Genomic DNA, 18,721 nt, shown 5'->3' with positions numbered 1-18,721 from the left:
CGAAAAGTAGTGTTAATTGTAAGGCGTCTCGAAAGTAACTCTACACGTGCGTTATTACCAGTCAAAACAGGCAGATGCAAAAGAAGGGAAAAATAGGCTATTACCGATGTAGCGTGACTAGATTGGATATAACATTTATTTTATCCCTGCTTCCTGTTTCTTGAACTGTGCATTGTAGCCAAGCACCGCAAGGTAAGAGGGCAATAATCTTGGGGAGGGGTCCGGGACAAGGGGGGAGGGAGAAAAGAGGGATTAAAAAAAAACATAAGTTGCTTTAGGCAAAATGTTCTCCGGACTGTGAAATTGCAGCTACATTTCCGACCAGAACTTCTCCAAAATGCGCATATCCAGCAACCCCAAAACTGGCCAAGGGCGCACAGAGCACAAACTGGCACCATGTGCCCATTCGTGTACCGCCAGCACATCTTAATATACTTAGAATTCCGCTTGAACAATGGCTATTTGTTAGGGATTGACTAGATCATTTCTGGGAGTGTGTCTATACATTCTGTGTATATACTATGACATACACACACACACACATATATATATATACGCATATACATATAGACACACACACGTGTAGGCACATTGGCACACTCCCAGACTGTGTATATGCGTGGTTGTATGTATATGTTTATATACAATAAAGTTTATTTTAATGTAATGTTTCTCATCGTCCTTTTTCACAAGCAAAATTCGCACCTAACCAACGGGAATGTGCAGCATACTCGAATTGCTTCACCCACTCCTCTCTGCCCCACACCCCCACCCCCCAATATACGCACAGACACACACAAACGCACAGCGACACACAAACACACACACAAATACACAGACACACACACACACACACACACAGGTACAGACACACCTTCACGCAAACACATACACACAGGAACACACACTGACAGACACAGACACACAAACACGCTCACACACAGCCAGACACACAAACACATCCACTCACAAGCACACACAGACACGTACACAGATACACACATAGGCACATACACACGCACACTGTCTCACACTTAAGTACTAACTATTATCTATTGACGATGCGTGGTTTGTACATACGACCCACAAAGACACAACCTTGAACGGGAGTTACCTCTATATACATTCAAGAGGTTTTCAAGTAAGGCAAAATAAAAAAAAAGTGGCAAATTCAGAATAATTCACCAAAAATAAAAGAGAGCTTCAAGTGAGAAACATTATTTGAGCAAACACACATTTATATTGAAAATTAAATTGCAGACGAATACTTTCCAATTCATCATGCGCGTGTTCAGTCCAAGTCTACACTTAACTTTTAAACGGCCGGCACTTGTTCTGTTACTGAATTCAGATCAAAGGCAACGATACAGTCACGGGTAATCCTGTGTGTAAACACCAAGAGGCGTCAAATCCGACCAGTATGTTTACACGTAACACGATTATAGAGTTAAACAGTGAGCGGACAAGTGGAGTCTGGATAAAACAGATAATCAAGTGATTTGTCTCTCACAGATAGTGTATAAAGTGAAATGCGGATTGACTGCGGCCGTATAGGGCTACTCTCGAGAATCCACACAGACCACCACCCCCCTTCACTCTCTCTCTCTCTCTATCTCAAAGCAACCCCTCACCCAGCCCTGCCCACCCCCCACCACCACTACCCCCCCCCCCCCCCCCCCACCCCTCCCAAAAAAAAACTTTATTTTTCTTTAATTTCCGCTGGGCGAGACGGCGCATCTCTTTGAAGTGTAAATGAAGCGAGGGGTCTTCCTGTGAAATAGGTTAATGAAAGACCGGGAGAGCAGGATTAGCCAACCATGGCTCCTCAAACCCTCCAAAGTCTCTCTCACCCCTTCTCGGGCTGGCATCAGAAGGACATGGCACTGTTGCTTCTCAAATAATAAGAGTCTTATTTCCCTTCCCCGCTCGGTCAAGGCATGTCTTGCGAGTTAGTGACATTACTCCTACTGAAAAAAAATAATATTGCCCCGGGACCCAAGTGTGGGCGTCAGTCTGCTTTGCATGTTGTAATTAACACCGAAAACTGCCCTGTTTGAATTCACTTCATTGCTGCCTTGGATTATTATCACACAATCAATAATATAACCCAGCACTGTGTGTTAGAACAGCTTCATAGAGAACCGTCTCCTAAAGTTGACCTTTCCTGAACGGGATACGAAAGATAAACAGAGGGACAAGGGCTGTTTTTGCGGTTAATGATTGTTGTCAGAACTCCACCGCACACTAAAAAGTACTACTTTTTGCCGGCAATGCAAAACCTTTGTATTTCTGGGGTTTTTTTGGCTACCAGTTTTGGGGGGATCTTGTGGGATTTTCATAGAGATCACTTATTTTTAAAAGTTCAGCAGGTCTAACAAAGCGGTGGAAATTCTCACAACTATCCACGATGCTTGCCGAGACGCAGCGAAGGGGGGCTGTTTACATGGGGTAATTGCAGCAAAAGTAGCACATAATGTCACCACACTGCACTAATTCGTTCTTTTTGATTCATGATATAAATCCGTGTCCCCTTGCAACAGCGATTTACACCCTCCTCTTCACCGTTTATAAGTGACAGTGACCATTCTCTTTGCTCCAGCCCTATTAACATTTCAAGTCTTTAACAACTCCTGGGCTACATCAAATGAATTTGCAACAGATTCGTCTCGAATGCCCTGTTTAACAGAATGACAGTTCCTCCCTCACATTTTGTACGGTAAACGTATACCAACTAAATTTCGACTACTGTATCCTGATGCATTTGCTCCATCCCAGAAGTGGAGGTTGGGGCTGGTTAAACAAGAAGGGCCCAAGAATAGACTCAGTCACAGGGCTACAAATGCACCCCCGCCTCTCCCCGCCACATTTCATCCAGCGTGTTACTTTTATTGTATTAATTACACCTTATTAAAATTGATCAGGCGGCTCCAATGGCGACTTGCACTGTTTACAAAAATATATATATATACTTTTAGCAAAAGACAATGTGACTAAGACTGAATTGTGCCGGATGAGTTGAATTGGAAGCGTTCTTAAGTGTTGCATTCATTTTAGTTTTTGGAAAGTGTGCGACTTAATTTTTTTTTTGTTTGGGGTGGGAGTGGTACGTGTGGGGGTCCCCTGTGTGGTGCCATGTCCAGGGTTGAAGTGGGGGGGGTGGGGGGGGGGGGCGGTTGAAGGTCCGGCGCGTTCTCAGCAAGGCTGTGAAAGAGAGAATTGTTCGCCAACTAAAATTACCTCAACTCAACTCTGGAAATGGGGGTTTGCAGGAGGGTGTGTTGGGTGGGTGGGGGGTGTTGGGAGGAGGGTGCGGGGGGGGGGGGAGAACTGGCGGAAAAAAAAATATTTTAATTACAAAAAAGCAACACACGATGACAGGAAATCGTTTCGAAACAAGCAGCCTGATGACAGATTAAATGATTTGTCGCTAAGAAATCAGACGATTGATTCGATTCCAAGAAGAGCAGCAATAGTAAATAGCGAAATTAATACAACATTACAGGCAGGCTTTATATTTCTATCGGTATCAAACAATCTCCGATTTAAAGGAGATCAAAAAGGAGATTTGATTCACACAGTCACCACCAAATTTATGCCCTAAGAGATTTAACAAAGTTCTGTTGGTCGGTGTTTCGGGGAGTTTCTTTTTTTTTTGAAAAAAAAAGTTTCTATTGTGTCCCAGGGGAGCGAATGCTGAGCTGGAGGAACTCTGAATACATCCAACTTTGAACTGACCCAAAAGCTTCATCAGGCTGACCTGACTTCAGAGAAGTAAAAAGCCAGCGCCACCTACAGAACGGTCGGCGACACGGCAGCTCCGAAAAAAAAACATTAAAAAAATACATTATTTCGCAATCGCTCAAAATTGAGCGAAACAAAACCCACCCAAAATCATTTCTTTGCACTTAAACAAACAGGCCGCTGGAAGAGGCTGAACACCGCAAGTGACGAAATGAAACGCACATTAGCTACCCGTTTCAGGAAGATTATACCCAGTTCTGAAAGGTGTTATGGAGGAATGGGTTTTTAGTATTTAGCACTTTTGCAAGACCAGTCCATTCACCGTGCTATGTGACTGTGAGATTGCTGAGGGCCACTTAATTGATGCAGTTACACATGGGCTCAGTGAAACGTTCAGAGCAAACATTATTAATAAAAAAAAAACTTCAGGGAGACAGGGCAAAGTGTGATTTGTAAATTCTATTGATGTTCCCAGAAACATTTAAAAAAATGTCTGTCAGTCTAATTCCACCTTCCACCCTGTGTACATAACATACAAGTGCAAGTCAGACAGCTCAGGTGAACTAACGGGGCCGAGGTGGGTGTGGGCTGGAGGGGTGGGGGGAGGCGGTTGTAGGGCGGAGGGTAAGGGGGTTAGGAGGATCCGGAATCCGCTTACACAGAAACGCCGGTAAACAGAATCAAATATACAGGCAACATCGCAGGAAGTGGAGGCACCACTTGTCGTTTGATATATATCCTTCTTTGGAAGTGGCTGATTGCAATAAAGAGTCAATCTGTTTAAAACAAACAGATGTACAGGGAGTGACTGTTCCCGCAGAATTCAATTTGGAAATAGACAGGAATACATATGCTAGGTTGAAGGGAAATACAGCAAGACAGAGAGTAAACGAGTTACAGATATTCTGTAGAGTTGGTCTTGACTGAGGTCTACCGACTTATTCTACTTATCGTTTCGCCCTGTTCGTGTCAAACCGGCTATTTCCTAATTCAATTCCCCAAATAAAATCGGAACTCAGATTCTGAATTTGGCTTGTGTATGTGCGCGTGTAAAGTTGTGTGTTATGTGTTGTGTGCACATGTATATGTGTGTATGTAAATTTGTGTATTTGTATATGATTGTGTGTCTATGTGTGCTTATGTATATGTTAGTATATGTTTATGCATGTGTGTCTAAGCATATGTGTGTATGTGTGTGTCTATCTATATGTTAGTATAAGTATTTGCATATGACTGCGTGCCTTTGTATATGTGAATGTGTGTATGTTAGTTTATGTTTGTGTATGCATCTGTATATGAGTGTGAATGTGTGAGCTTATGTATATCTATCTGCATATGTGTGTGCAAGTATGAGTGTGTGTATATGTGTCTATGTATATTTGAGTGTGTATATGTCTATGTATATGTGAATCTAAGTGTATGTGTCTATGTATATGTGAGACTAAGTGTGTGCCTATGTATATGAGTCTGTGTGTGTGTATGTGTGTATGTATGTATGTGAACCTAAGTGTGTGGGTGTCTATGTTTGTGAGTCTGTGTGTCTATGTACGTGACGCTGTGTATGTGTCTATGTATATGTGCATATGTGTGTGTCTATGTATATGTGTAAATGTGAGTGTGTGTGTCTATGTATATGTGTATATGTGCGTGTATATGTCTATGTATATGTGTATATGTGAGTGTGTGTGTATGTATATGTGTCTATGTGAGTGTGAGTGTGTATGTGTGTCTATGTATATGTGAGTGTGTGTATCTATGTATATGTGTATATGTGAGTGTGTGTGTTTGCGAATGGCGACTCTCAGAGTGGCAGATCACGGGACCTCCTCATTTGGGGTCCAATCTGCGCTGGCGAATCACAAAGTGTTGTAATCTATTGCCTTTGTCTGACAAGTCATCCATCTTTCTAAAGGGGACTGGAGTGGCTGGAATCTGCGCAGGGTTTTAGAGAGAACCACGCAGAGCCCGGGTTTCAGTCTGCACTTCAAAACCTGCAACCAGCACCAGCAACTAACCAGAGACACGCTCTCTGGCTCCATTGGGTTCCACCGCCTCCCTCTCTCTATCCTGCAGATCGGCCTGTTACACTGGCGCAAGCGAGGCACCCGTCAGACGCATTTGAGGAGACAGGGCGAAAAGGAAGGATTTGAGTGAAGGTGTAAAATGTTCAGAGGACAGTGAAACTGCCAAAGCGACGTATCGCGCATTCATTTCCCGTCACTGCGTGTGCGTTTTTTTTTCTCTCTCTAAACAGTCTATAAATCCGAGCCTTGGTTTCCGACTGATGCCTATTTGCTCCAAAAACATTTCAGAAAAGTGGACGGACATGCGTCCCACCTGTCCGATTGTCGACCGCTCCCCTATCTCTCCGAGCAGAGGACTGAGTGAGTGAGTGAGTGAGGAGAAGGGGAGCCCAGTCACTTAACTTTCTTTACCGGAATAGTTTGATTATTTTTTTTTTCGGGTCGCCGCCACAGCTGAGAGAGAAAAAAAAGTTTTTTTGTGTTTTCTTGTTTGCAAGTCAATGTTTTTTTTTTCTGCATTAACGCAAGCGTTTAATTAAAAGACGAGACGGCGGACGCAACCCCTCTCATTTCTGTAGCGTTGGCATACATGGATATACATTGCAAAGCAGATCCTTTCTCAGCTATGCACAGTGAGTAGGCAATTGTATTTTTTTTTCTAACGCCAGTAAAGCCTATTTTAAGTAAAATATTAGCCCTGCAAGACGCAAATTAATAAAACTTTCTATTTACAATTGCTAATATATTTAATTACGCCGAGATATAACGAGATCTACATCAGTTTATAACAGGGCGAATATTAAATAAAAAGGACAGGAACAATTTACTTGTCAAAACGCCACTTCGATTTAAATATGCATGTACACGCTGTTTAGATTAATTTCAAAAACACCACGGCACTTACTGAATGAGAATTTGAAGACTTTTGAACAGGCAAAATACAACTGCCCTACTCAGGGAGACTGAATGATTAAAGCTCCCAGGAGTTGTATGTATTTTTAAGGGGGTTATTCAACTTTCCTCTTCCCCGCCCGCCCGCCTGCCTGCCTGCCTGCCTGCCTCGGCTCAATACCAGAGGGAGAGCGAATGTGTTTCTCGCCATCCATATTAGCCAAGCTCCCTTTACAAATTCCCCCCCCCCCCCCCAATATTCGTCCTGTCGCGCTGTCAGTTACATACAGGTAGGAGAGGTTCGCCTTTTTGCCGGGTTTTCGACTCCCCGGCTTCCAGCTGCTTGTCTTCGCTTGTTAAAGTCGCTAACCATTTGGGATTCAATTTACAAGGAGCGCCGGGAGTTCGAATCCTAATAAAATAATTTCCTCCGGTCGTTTTATTGTAGACGACATTCACCAAGTGTCGCCTCACTCCGCTCCCTAATTTCCCCGTTCGCCACGTGTAGGGTCCCATAGTATTAGAAATCTCGAAACACTATAAACCACAACACTGACTGACTGCTGTAACATAATAGATCTATAGATATGTTTATGGATAGCAGACATATATATATATATATATATATAGTCCCATAGTTAATTAGCAAAATCACTTTGTAATTCATATTAGCCTCGTTAGAATGTAACACAGGTCTGGGAAAATACAAATTGATTCACATTTTGTGGTTGTTTATTATATATATATATATATAGATATTAATGGAAAGACTCGCTTTCACGTATTACAGCGTAAAATGCTTTTTAATTATTTATCCTAATCTTCCTTTGATGATACGGCCTTCAAATAATCCGTAATCTAAGATATCAAAACTGGTCTGAATTATTGATGATGAATCTGATAGGAGTTTTGCCAGACAGTAACTTCAAACCACATATCGGAGAGCGGAGGGTAACTGCGAACAGCCAAGTATCATTAGCTAATATTTACCCCGGCACTTCCAGCGTTATTTCCATGGGAGAGACTTCTGCAAATCTTTTAACTCGTTTCTTAACATTGCAATTAGAACCGAGGTTTAATGCTTTCGCGAGACTAGAGAAAGCTTGAGAGAGAATTTTTAAAAAAAAATCTGTTCGAGATGCTCCTTCAAAAATCCATATTTATAATCTTCCGACCTGGGTCGATGTAAGGGCAATTGAGACTTGGATGAGGGCGGCTGACATCACTAAATTACTGTTTGAAGTGGGGGTACTGCCGAAATACCACGGCCACCCCTTCACAAACACATAACGAACTTGCAAATCACCCCGAGCAAGCACATTAGGAATCTGGAGATAATCGTGCTCTCTCACGTGAAAGCTCCTTGGTCGGTTTTCTTTCTGAGAGTCACAGGGCTTGTAAACATACCGGGGCATTTGAGATAATTCTTCCTGTCCCTTCCTAAGCAGAATACCTACAATAAATAACAACACTTTCACACGTTCGGCGCTGCTATAAAACTCTTAGCAGACAAGGATATGTTATTTTGGACTCGCCACATCAATTGTGGACGCAAGTTTTTAAATGTAAATATTTGGTGGATTTCATTAATTGGGGTCCAGCATATGCGTCCTTCATACAGATAGTAATTTATGTGTTCCATTCATTAACACCAGCATATTATAAATCATACAGAAATATATCAATTTCCCTTCTTGGTGAAGTTGCCTATTTTTTTTTTGTTTCTTTGAAATCTTTCCTCTCGCTGAAATTGCTCATTTCTTCAGAGAAAGACAATGGGAAAATGCTTAACCCGTGCACCCCAGTAAGGGAGACTCTCTCTCTCTCACACACACACACACACACACAATAGGAGAAACAGATGAAACCGAGACAGGAATTTTTAGCGGGCTTTATGTAGCCCTGCAGCGAGGGAATCCTGCATATTTGTAATTCGCCGCTTTATGCGATCTTTCCGCATAAATTTAACAAACAGATCATCTTACCGCGCCGTCAAACACACACACACACACACTCTATACAATCAAGACCCGCTCGACAATGAAAATGGGACCTAATTCAAAGTGTTAAACGCAGATCTCTTTTTTTGAAAAAAAAATGATGCTCGTTTTTCAAAGTATATTGAATATTTCTTAGTTAAAACTGCCACGTCATGTATTAGATTTATTAATGCAGCCGAATGACAGCTGGTGCCAGAGATTTTATTTGTTTATATAAATATACTAGCTTTACTTTCCTTAAAAGGAAGAATGAATCAATAAATGAAAACTAAATAGCCTTAAACGAAGGCATTTCATGTGCCATTATATTTAAGTTAATGTGTGAAATTTATGAAGTTAAATATGTATCGCTATATGTTTTACTGCACGTGTCCACATATATGTAATTTCTTTATTCCATACTTTCGATTTCTTTTTCCTCTCGTTCTTTTTTTTCTCTATTCCCCATCCTTCCTTCCCCCCCCCTCTCTCCCTTCCATTCTTTTATTTCTTTTGTATCACCCCTTCCTCCCTCCCTCCCCTCCCTTTCTCTTGTTTTTTCTCTCTTTCAGGTTGCAGTTCTACCTGGGATGAGTTCAGTTGTGTGTGTTTTGCAGGGCATGGGGGTGTGAATCAGCTGGGAGGAGTATTTGTAAATGGCAGGCCTCTTCCTGACGTGGTGAGACAGCGCATCGTGGAACTCGCACACCAGGGAGTCAGACCCTGTGACATCTCACGGCAACTGCGGGTCAGCCACGGCTGTGTCAGCAAAATACTGGGCAGGTGAGGGGAGAGAGAAAAAAATAAACCACCAAATAAAGTGGGGGAGGGGGAATCATATTAATAACAATACACAAAATGATCCCGGAGCTAATATGTGAGATTGGCGCTATGGAGGTGGCAGGACCCATAAAATGTACCCTCCCCACTTACTTTCAACCATCCTGAGATCAGTGTCCTTTCCTCGCACAATTCCAATGTTCTGGTATCGAAAGTTAAATCAAAGTAATTAGCATCGGGGATTTTAATTTAAAAAAAACCCTATTTTATAATCACAGTTATAGACAGGCTTACTAGAGAAGTATTAACGCTTATTAAACAACAGAGGAAACCGGGCAAAGTGATATGGATAATCCAGAGAGAGAAAAATACCCCCCCCCCCCCAAAAAAAAACAGCAGGCAAGTGCAAACGCTCACAGACAGAAGCTCCGATCTGTCCTGAGCATCAGATCAGTGGAAAAATTCAAACCCTTTTTATTTTAAAAAAAGTGACACGTCTAATTGTGAACACATTTCAGCCTAAAGTAGATCAGATTGACTCGAACAGAAGAAATCACTTACCAATTAGGGTCTGGGAGGGAAGGAGGGGGGATTTGCAGTTCGATGCCAGGCCTTCGAGGTTGGCATGGTTTATGCAAATAGTTGCAGTTTGGGTCGAACAGGTGGAATTGCGCGTGGACTGTATTTTTTAAAAAAAAACACTACCGCCTGGGAGTGTAACCCCGCAGTCCGACTCCTTCCATAGGGGAAACAGCTCTTTTCAAACAGGATTAAGCCTTTAACTCAGGAATGCCGTTTTCCCCATGCAACGACAGAGGTATTTTAACAATTTAAAAGGGAGCTGAACGGATAGTGGAGATTGCCTTCAAAACCAATAATAATTTTTTTTTTGCGTTTTTTTTAAATAAAATCTTCCGGACAATGAAAGCTGAGCCCAGAGTAATATTTTTTAACAACTGATGTTTCAACCGTGTTGTTTAGCAAAAAGAAAAAAAACGATGGGCCTCTTGTGAAACTAAAAATTGAAATCTTCAGACGAATAAGTGTTGCTGAGTTCTCTCTGGCTGTCACTTCCCAACCGGTGTTCCTTTAATCTGAGTGTTTATTTTAAATGCATTATTATTGGCCGACGTGGACAACTGAAAGTCGTTATATTCGAAATCAAACAGGCTATAATTCGCATTGGTAATTGGGGTGGGGTGGGGGGGGAAGTTTCAAATTGCCAGCACCACGCTGAGAATTTAGTGGCCTGTAATCACTGATTGTATTGTGTCCAAAGTGAATACATGTGTGCAGTTGAAACAGCTCATTATCGCGTGTCGCCATTGGGAATGCACAGTGTTGGGGGCGGGCAGGACAAGGTGTACATGTTATCCACTCGCCTTCGCCATATGCGAACCCCTAATAATCAGGCCGGCATCGCCCAGTCTGAACGCTGGCCTGTTTGCCCCGGGACAGGTGCTCATTCGTTTAAAGTGTGTTCACGCCTTCAAAGTTTTTGACTCTACCATGTCGCGCGTGTGCAGACGCTGACTGGGGTGGGTGTAAGCTACAATTAAAAAAAAATAATAATGCTGTGTTCAATCACAGCTGTTTTGGTCAACGTGTTGACCCGATGCAGTTACTTAACTAACTTAAACCGAGTTAAAGCCGTGCTAGAAATGCAATCCGCTTTGGATTGTTACTTAAATTTTGACCTTCCACTGACGGGCCCAAATCGAACAAGGCACAGGGAGGCAAATTCCATTTTATTCCCTCCTATTCATGAGTTTTCACAATCTAACCTGCCCTGTTGCCCAGTTCTTTACCAAAAAACGCACCGAAGCTGGGGGGCCTGTTTGGGTGACAGTGGGGTAAATAAAACTCTGTTAAAGCCAGCGATACAATTGCTGTTCACACTATGACATGTGCGTCTGGATTCAGGTTTCACATCAGATAATGCAGGGAGGATTGAAAGGAACCATTACCTTTAAAGAAAGGCCTTTAATTTCCAGACAGAAAACCAACAGCGCATAAGGACGGAGAAATAAATAAACTTTCACACACACACACACACACACACAACCAAAGAGCGCGCTTAAAGTCCCCTGGCTTCCTCTTGCTCTCATTCCCAGTTCTGTTCCTCCTCCTATCTCTCTCTCTTGGCAGATAGGGGGCTGGAAAAAGAGCGGAAACTTCGATACTTCACCTCCCCCGCCCGCCAGCCACAAATCACCAAAGGCAAAATTCGGCACTAAAAATCTTGTCAATTTTTAATATTAATTATACCCTTAGCAAAATTGTTTCCCCGTATTTAAAAAAAAAGAGAAGGATGTGCATGGCTGCCCTTAGCTTTCTAATCTCCCAGCCGAAGTGGCGGTTTGTTTCAGGACGGGCAGGACTGTAACAGTCAGGTTAATACCTCTGCATACACATACTGATTTATTTGTGTTTTACTATTCCATATCCGTTTTATGAGGTTGTAAATAACGAGCGAGGTCGGGTTTTGCTGCCGTTCCCTTAAATGTAATTATACAAGAGATACAGTTGTGTAATTAATATCTGTATATAATTTCTATAGATAGAATAGCAGAGGAGCCCAATTTCCCGCTCACTGTGTAAAAAGCCAGGCGAGTGCGGGAATGAGACCGCTCTTTGCTGAAGTTTTACTTGTTATCTGTTTTTCGTTTCTCTGGTTTTTCTACCCTATCAGATACTATGAGACGGGCAGCATCAAGCCCGGTGTCATTGGGGGCTCAAAGCCCAAGGTTGCGACCCCGAAGGTGGTGGACAAAATCGCCGAGTACAAGCGCCAGAACCCGACCATGTTCGCGTGGGAGATCCGGGACCGACTCCTGGCCGAGGGGATTTGCGACAATGATAGTGTGCCCAGCGTCAGCTCCATCAACAGGTACAGCCCGGCGAACTGTCTCCAGAAGCTTCATTTATATATTAAAAAAAACACATCCAGAGAAATAAATAGAGAAAGCGAGAGAATTATCCTCGTTCCATTAATGCATGGTTGAATCATCAGGTTTATAATTAGTTTCGACATAATAAGAACTTTGCAAATAAATCGGAAGAGATGCATATTTCATCAAGAACATGTACGTCAAACTCATATATATATAAAAAAAAACGATTCAATCGCGTAAACCTGTGTGATATTTAACCCTGATGTTCAGCGAAAGAGAAAATAGTCTAATCCGACCGCCACTCTAACTATAGGAGTAATGAGATTCAGCAGAACGGAACACCCATTCAGCCAATCTAGCCAAAAGTGCACTTGGACGGGAGAGAGGGAGGGAGAGAGAGTGAGAGAGAAGGGCAGAGGTAGAGGAAGTACCTGGCAGTGTATCTACAGAGAGAGGGGAGAAAAAAATACATTTCAATTATGAAATACCTCGACTGATATGGTCAGGAGGCACTGAATGTTCTGTCCAAAAAAAAATCTATTCCAAACACACCGCTTCTTCAAAGCAACATAGCTAGTCAGGTACAGTGTCTGTTTATATACAATGCGAAAAGAGGGATCTGGAAATATGTCTAATCAGCCAAATATAATTTTTAATTCTGAAACATTGGCTCCTAATGAGAACATAGCAAATGTCTGATGTGCCGGCCTCTATTCTGAACTCACCTGGGATCACAGGGAATTAGACGGGAGTACCAGGTGAATAAGACCCGGATGCAATGCCCTCTTCGCTGTTTTAATAGAATTGCAAATTGGTGGAAATGTAAACGATTAAGGAGGCTCTAGACGGACATTGATTTAAAGACTGCAGCTTGGGCGTTGCTGGTACTCACTCCCCTGTGATTTAGTGTGGCGAACGCTATCAGGGAAAGGGACTGAGAATGGACCCCCCCCAAACATCCCCGGGGGCTGCGTTTGCCGAAAATTAGACGGGTCGAGGCGGCCGGCGTTGGTAACACAACACAGGGAGAGCTGTGTTAGAGCGAGAAACACCCAAAGAAACCAGAGCCGGAGCCAAATGCCCCCATTCTCTTTCCTTACAGGGGAGGGCCAGATCTTTAGTTCGAATTTGCAGAGGCCGCTTCTGAAAGGCGCACGAGAGAATTTGGGTTTTTATTAATTATGATCCAACCTTTTAGCTGCTGAAGTTGAAAACTTATTATACAGAGAAAAAAATAATCACTGCAAAACAATCCCTTGGAGTTTTTCTGCGTGCATGTCTGTCTCTTCCCCCTCTCTCTTCTCTCCCTCATTTACTCCTTTTTTTATTGCTTTCTACCTCCTTAATTAATTCTCTCTCTAACACCTCATTCACTCCATTCTCTTTACCGCCCCACTCACTCCAATCTCTCGCTCCCTTCTCACTCCATTCTCTCTCTCTACCTCCTCATTCACTCCATTCTCTCTCTATTTCCTCATTCACTCCATTCTCTCTTTACCTCCTCACTCACTACAATCTTTCTCCCCCTTCTCACTCCAATCTCCCTCTCCCTTCTCACTCCATTAGCTCTCTTTACCTCCTCACTCACTCCATTCTCTCTCTCTCTCTAACTCCTCTCACTCCATTCTCTCTCTCTAACTCCTCTCACTCCATTCTCTCTCTCTAACTCCTCTCACTCCATTCTCTCTCTCTAACTCCTCTCACTCCATTCTCTCTCTCTAACTCCTCTCACTCCATTCTCTCTCTCTAACTCCTCTCACTCCATTCTCTCTCTCTAACTCCTCTCACTCCATTCTCTCTCTAACTCCTCTCACTCCATTCTCTCTCTAACTCCTCTCACTCCATTCTCTCTCTCTAACTCCTCTCACTCCATTCTCTCTCTCTCTCTCTCTAACTCCTCTCACTCCATTCTCTCTCTCTCTCTCTCTCTAACTCCTCTCACTCCATTCTCTCTCTCTCTCTCTAACTCCTCTCACTCCATTCTCTCTCTCTCTCTCTAACTCCTCTCACTCCATTCACTCTCTCTAACTTCTCTCTCTCTCCACCTCCTCACTCCACTCTCTCTCTCTACCTCTCATTCCATTTTGTTTCTCTCTTTACCTCACTCCATTCTCTCTCTCTCTACCTCTCTCACTCCATTCTCTCTCTCTCTACCTCTCTCACTCCATTCTCTCTACCTCTCTCTCACTCCATTCTCTCTCTCTACCTCTCTCACTCCATTCTCTCTCTCTACCTCTCTCAATCCATTCTCTCTCTACCTCTCTCAATCCATTCTCTCTCTACCTCTCTCAATCCATTCTCTCTCTACCTCTCTCAATCCATTCTCTCTCTACCTCTCTCAATCCACTCTCTCTCTACCTCTCTCACTCCACTCTCTCTCTATCTCTCTCACTCCACTCTCTCTCTACCTCTCTCTCACTCCACTCTCTCTCTACCTCTCTCTCACTCCACTCTCTCTCTACCTCTCTCTCACTCCACTCTCTCTCTACCTCTCTCTCACTCCACTCTCTCTCTACCTCTCCCTCTCTCACTCCATTCTCTCTCTCTACCTCTCCCACTCCATTCTCTCTCTCTACCTCTCTCACTCCATTCTCTCTCTCTCTACCTCTCTCTCCATTCTCTCTCTCTCTACCTCTCTCTCCATTCTCTCTCTCTATTCTCTCTCTCTCTACCTCTCTCACTCCATTCTCTCTCTCTCTACCTCTCTCACTCCATTCTCTCTCTCTACCTCTCTCACTCCATTCTCTCTCTCTCTACCTCTCTCACTCCATTCTCTCTCTCTCTACCTCTCTCACTCCATTCTCTCTCTCTACCTCTCTCACTCCATTCTCTCTCTCTCTACCTCTCTCACTCCATTCTCTCTCTCTCTACCTCTCTCACTCCATTCTCTCTCTCTACCTCTCTCACTCCATTCTCTCTCTCTCTACCTCTCTCACTCCATTCTCTCTCTCTCTCTACCTCTCTCGCTCCATTCTCTCTCTCCCTACCTCTCTCGCTCCATTCTCTCTCTCCCTACCTCTCTCGCTCCATTCTCTCTCTACCTCTCTCGCTCCATTCTCTCTCTCTCTACCTCTCTCACTCCATTCTCTCTCTCTCTACCTCTCTCGCTCCATTCTCTCTCTCTCTACCTCTCTCGCTCCATTCTCTCTCTCTCTACCTCTCTCGCTCCATTCTCTCTCTCTCTACCTCTCTCGCTCCATTCTCTCTCTCTCTACCTCTCTCGCTCTACCTCTCTCGCTCCATTCTCTCTCTACCTCTCTCACTCCATTCTCTCTCTCTACCTCTCTAACTCCATTCTCTCTCTCTACCTCTCTCACTCCATTCTCTCTCTCTACCTCTCTCACTCCATTCTCTCACTACCTCTCTCTCACTCCATTCTCTCTCTCACTCCATTCTCTCACTACCTCTCTCTCACTCCATTCTCTCACTACCTCTCTCTCAATCCATTCTCTCTCTACCTCTCTCAATCCATTCTCTCTCTACCTCTCTCAATCCATTCTCTCTCTACCTCTCTCAATCCATTCTCTCTCTACCTCTCTCAATCCATTCTCTCTCTCTAACTCCTCTCACTCCATTCTCTCTCTCTAACTCCTCTCACTCCATTCTCTCTCTAACTCCTCTCACTCCATTCTCTCTCTAACTCCTCTCACTCCATTCTCTCTCTCTAACTCCTCTCACTCCATTCTCTCTCTCTCTCTCTAACTCCTCTCACTCCATTCTCTCTCTCTCTCTCTCTAACTCCTCTCACTCCATTCTCTCTCTCTCTCTCTCTAACTCCTCTCACTCCATTCTCTCTCTCTCTCTCTCTAACTCCTCTCACTCCATTCTCTCTCTCTCTCTCTAACTCCTCTCACTCCATTCTCTCTCTCTAACTTCTCTCTCTCTCCACCTCCTCACTCCACTCTCTCTCTCTACCTCTCATTCCATTTTGTTTCTCTCTTTACCTCACTCCATTCTCTCTCTCTCTACCTCTCTCACTCCATTCTCTCTACCTCTCTCTCACTCCATTCTCTCTCTCTACCTCTCTCACTCCATTCTCTCTCTCTACCTCTCTCACTCCATTCTCTCTCTCTACCTCTCTCACTCCATTCTCTCTCTCTACCTCTCTCACTCCATTCTCTCTCTCTCTCTCTCTCTCTCTACCTCTCTCGCTCCATTCTCTCTCTCCCTACCTCTCTCGCTCCATTCTCTCTCTCCCTACCTCTCTCGCTCCATTCTCTCTCTCTCTACCTCTCTCGCTCCATTCTCTCTCTCTCTACCTCTCTCACTCCATTCTCTCTCTCTCTACCTCTCTCGCTCCATTCTCTCTCTCTCTACCTCTCTCGCTCCATTCTCTCTCTACCTCTCTCGCTCCATTCTCTCTCTCTCTACCTCTCTCGCTCCATTCTCTCTCTACCTCTCTCACTCCATTCTCTCACTACCTCTCTCTCACTCCATTCTCTCTCTCACTCCATTCTCTCACTACCTCTCTCTCACTCCATTCTCTCACTACCTCTCTCTCACTCCATTCTCTCACTACCTCTCTCTCAATCCATTCTCTCTCTACCTCTCTCTCAATCCATTCTCTCTCTACCTCTCTCAATCCATTCTCTCTCTACCTCTCTCAATCCATTCTCTCTCTACCTCTCTCAATCCATTCTCTCTCTACCTCTCTCAATCCATTCTCTCTCTACCTCTCTCAATCCATTCTCTCTCTACCTCTCTCAATCCATTCTCTCTCTACCTCTCTCAATCCATTCTCTCTCTACCTCTCTCAATCCATTCTCTCTCTACCTCTCTCAATCCATTCTCTCTCTACCTCTCTCAATCCATTCTCTCTCTACCTCTCTCAATCCATTCTCTCTCTACCTCTCTCAATCCATTCTCTCTCTACCTCTCTCAATCCATTCTCTCTCTACCTCTCTCAATCCATTCTCTCTCTACCTCTCTCAATCCATTCTCTCTCTACCTCTCTCAATCCACTCTCTCTCTACCTCTCTCACTCCACTCTCTCTCTATCTCTCTCACTCCACTCTCTCTCTACCTCTCTCTCACTCCACTCTCTCTCTACCTCTCTCTCACTCCACTCTCTCTCTACCTCTCTCTCACTCCACTCTCTCTCTACCTCTCTCTCACTCCACTCTCTCTCTACCTCTCCCTCTCTCACTCCATTCTCTCTCTCTACCTCTCCCACTCCATTCTCTCTCTCTACCTCTCTCACTCCATTCTCTCTCTCTCTACCTCTCTCTCCATTCTCTCTCTCTCTACCTCTCTCTCCATTCTCTCTCTCTATTCTCTCTCTCTCTACCTCTCTCACTCCATTCTCTCTCTCTCTACCTCTCTCACTCCATTCTCTCTCTCTACCTCTCTCACTCCATTCTCTCTCTCTCTACCTCTCTCACTCCATTCTCTCTCTCTCTACCTCTCTCACTCCATTCTCTCTCTCTACCTCTCTCACTCCATTCTCTCTCTCTCTACCTCTCTCACTCCATTCTCTCTCTCTCTACCTCTCTCACTCCATTCTCTCTCTCTCTACCTCTCTCACTCCATTCTCTCTCTCTCTACCTCTCTCACTCCATTCTCTCTCTCTCTCTACCTCTCTCACTCCATTCTCTCTCTCTCTACCTCTCTCACTCCATTCTCTCTCTCTACCTCTCACTCCATTCTCTCTCTCTACCTCTCACTCCATTCTCTCTCTCTACCTCTCTCACTCCATTCTCTCTCTCTACCTCTCTCACTCCATTCTCTCTCTCTACCTCTCTCACTCCATTCTCTCTCTCTACCTCTCTCACTCCATTCTCTCTCTCTACCCCTCTCACTCCATTCTCTCTCTCTCTCTACCTCTCTCTCCATTCTCTCTCTCTCTACCTCTCTCTCTCCATTCTCTCTCTACCTCTCTCTCCATTCTCTCTCTCTATTCTCTCTCTCTCTACCTCTCTCACTCCATTCTCTCTCTCTCTACCTCTCTCACTCCATTCTCTCTCTCTCTACCTCTCTCACTCCATTCTCTCTCTCTCTACCTCTCTCACTCCATTCTCTCTACCTCTACCTCTCTCACTCCATTCTCTCTACCTCTACCTCTCTCACTCCATTCTCTCTACCTCTACCTCTCTCACGCCATTCTCTCTCTCTACCTCTCTCACGCCATTCTCTCTCTCTACCTCTCTCACGCCATTCTCTCTCTCTACCTCTCTCACGCCATTCTCTCTCTCTACCTCTCTCACGCCATTCTCTCTCTCTACCTCTCTCACGCCATTCTCTCTCTCTCCATTCTCTCTCTCTACCTCTCTCACGCCATTCTCTCTCTCTCCATTCTCTCTCTCTCTCTCTAGTTTACTCGCCGTTTTGTTTTCATCATTTTTCCTTTAAAACTTTTTTTTTTAAAAAAGAGAAAAGTTTTTTTTTTAAGGGAGAAAAAAGTTTTTGCTCGGCC

The 18,721-nt window shown here is 44.0% G+C and overlaps 1 protein-coding gene across 5 annotated transcripts in view; it reads left to right on the top strand.

Annotated features, from left to right (window-relative positions):
- The first annotated feature begins 6,354 nt into the window (after positions 1-6,354).
- The window catches only part of LOC121270827 (paired box protein Pax-2), a 307,118-nt gene continuing 294,751 nt past the window's right edge, over positions 6,355-18,721 (top strand). For 3 of the 5 annotated variants that reach the window (XM_041176299.1, XM_041176302.1, XM_041176303.1), the window contains exons 1-3: positions 6,355-6,397; positions 9,253-9,418; positions 12,108-12,305. In XM_041176299.1, coding sequence (XP_041032233.1) covers positions 6,355-6,397; positions 9,253-9,418; positions 12,108-12,305 — 407 coding nt within the window. Of the gene's footprint in view, positions 6,402-9,235; positions 9,419-12,107; positions 12,306-18,721 lie in introns of all 5 variants that reach the window. The other 2 variants (XM_041176298.1, XM_041176301.1) reach the window with 1 other exon arrangement.

The sequence above is a fragment of the Carcharodon carcharias genome, chromosome 28, assembly GCF_017639515.1.
Source record: "Carcharodon carcharias isolate sCarCar2 chromosome 28, sCarCar2.pri, whole genome shotgun sequence".
In the NCBI taxonomy this organism is placed as follows: domain Eukaryota; kingdom Metazoa; phylum Chordata; class Chondrichthyes; order Lamniformes; family Lamnidae; genus Carcharodon; species Carcharodon carcharias.
Note: the sequence above shows the minus strand (reverse complement) of the source record. Positions and strands in the feature narration are given on the sequence as shown.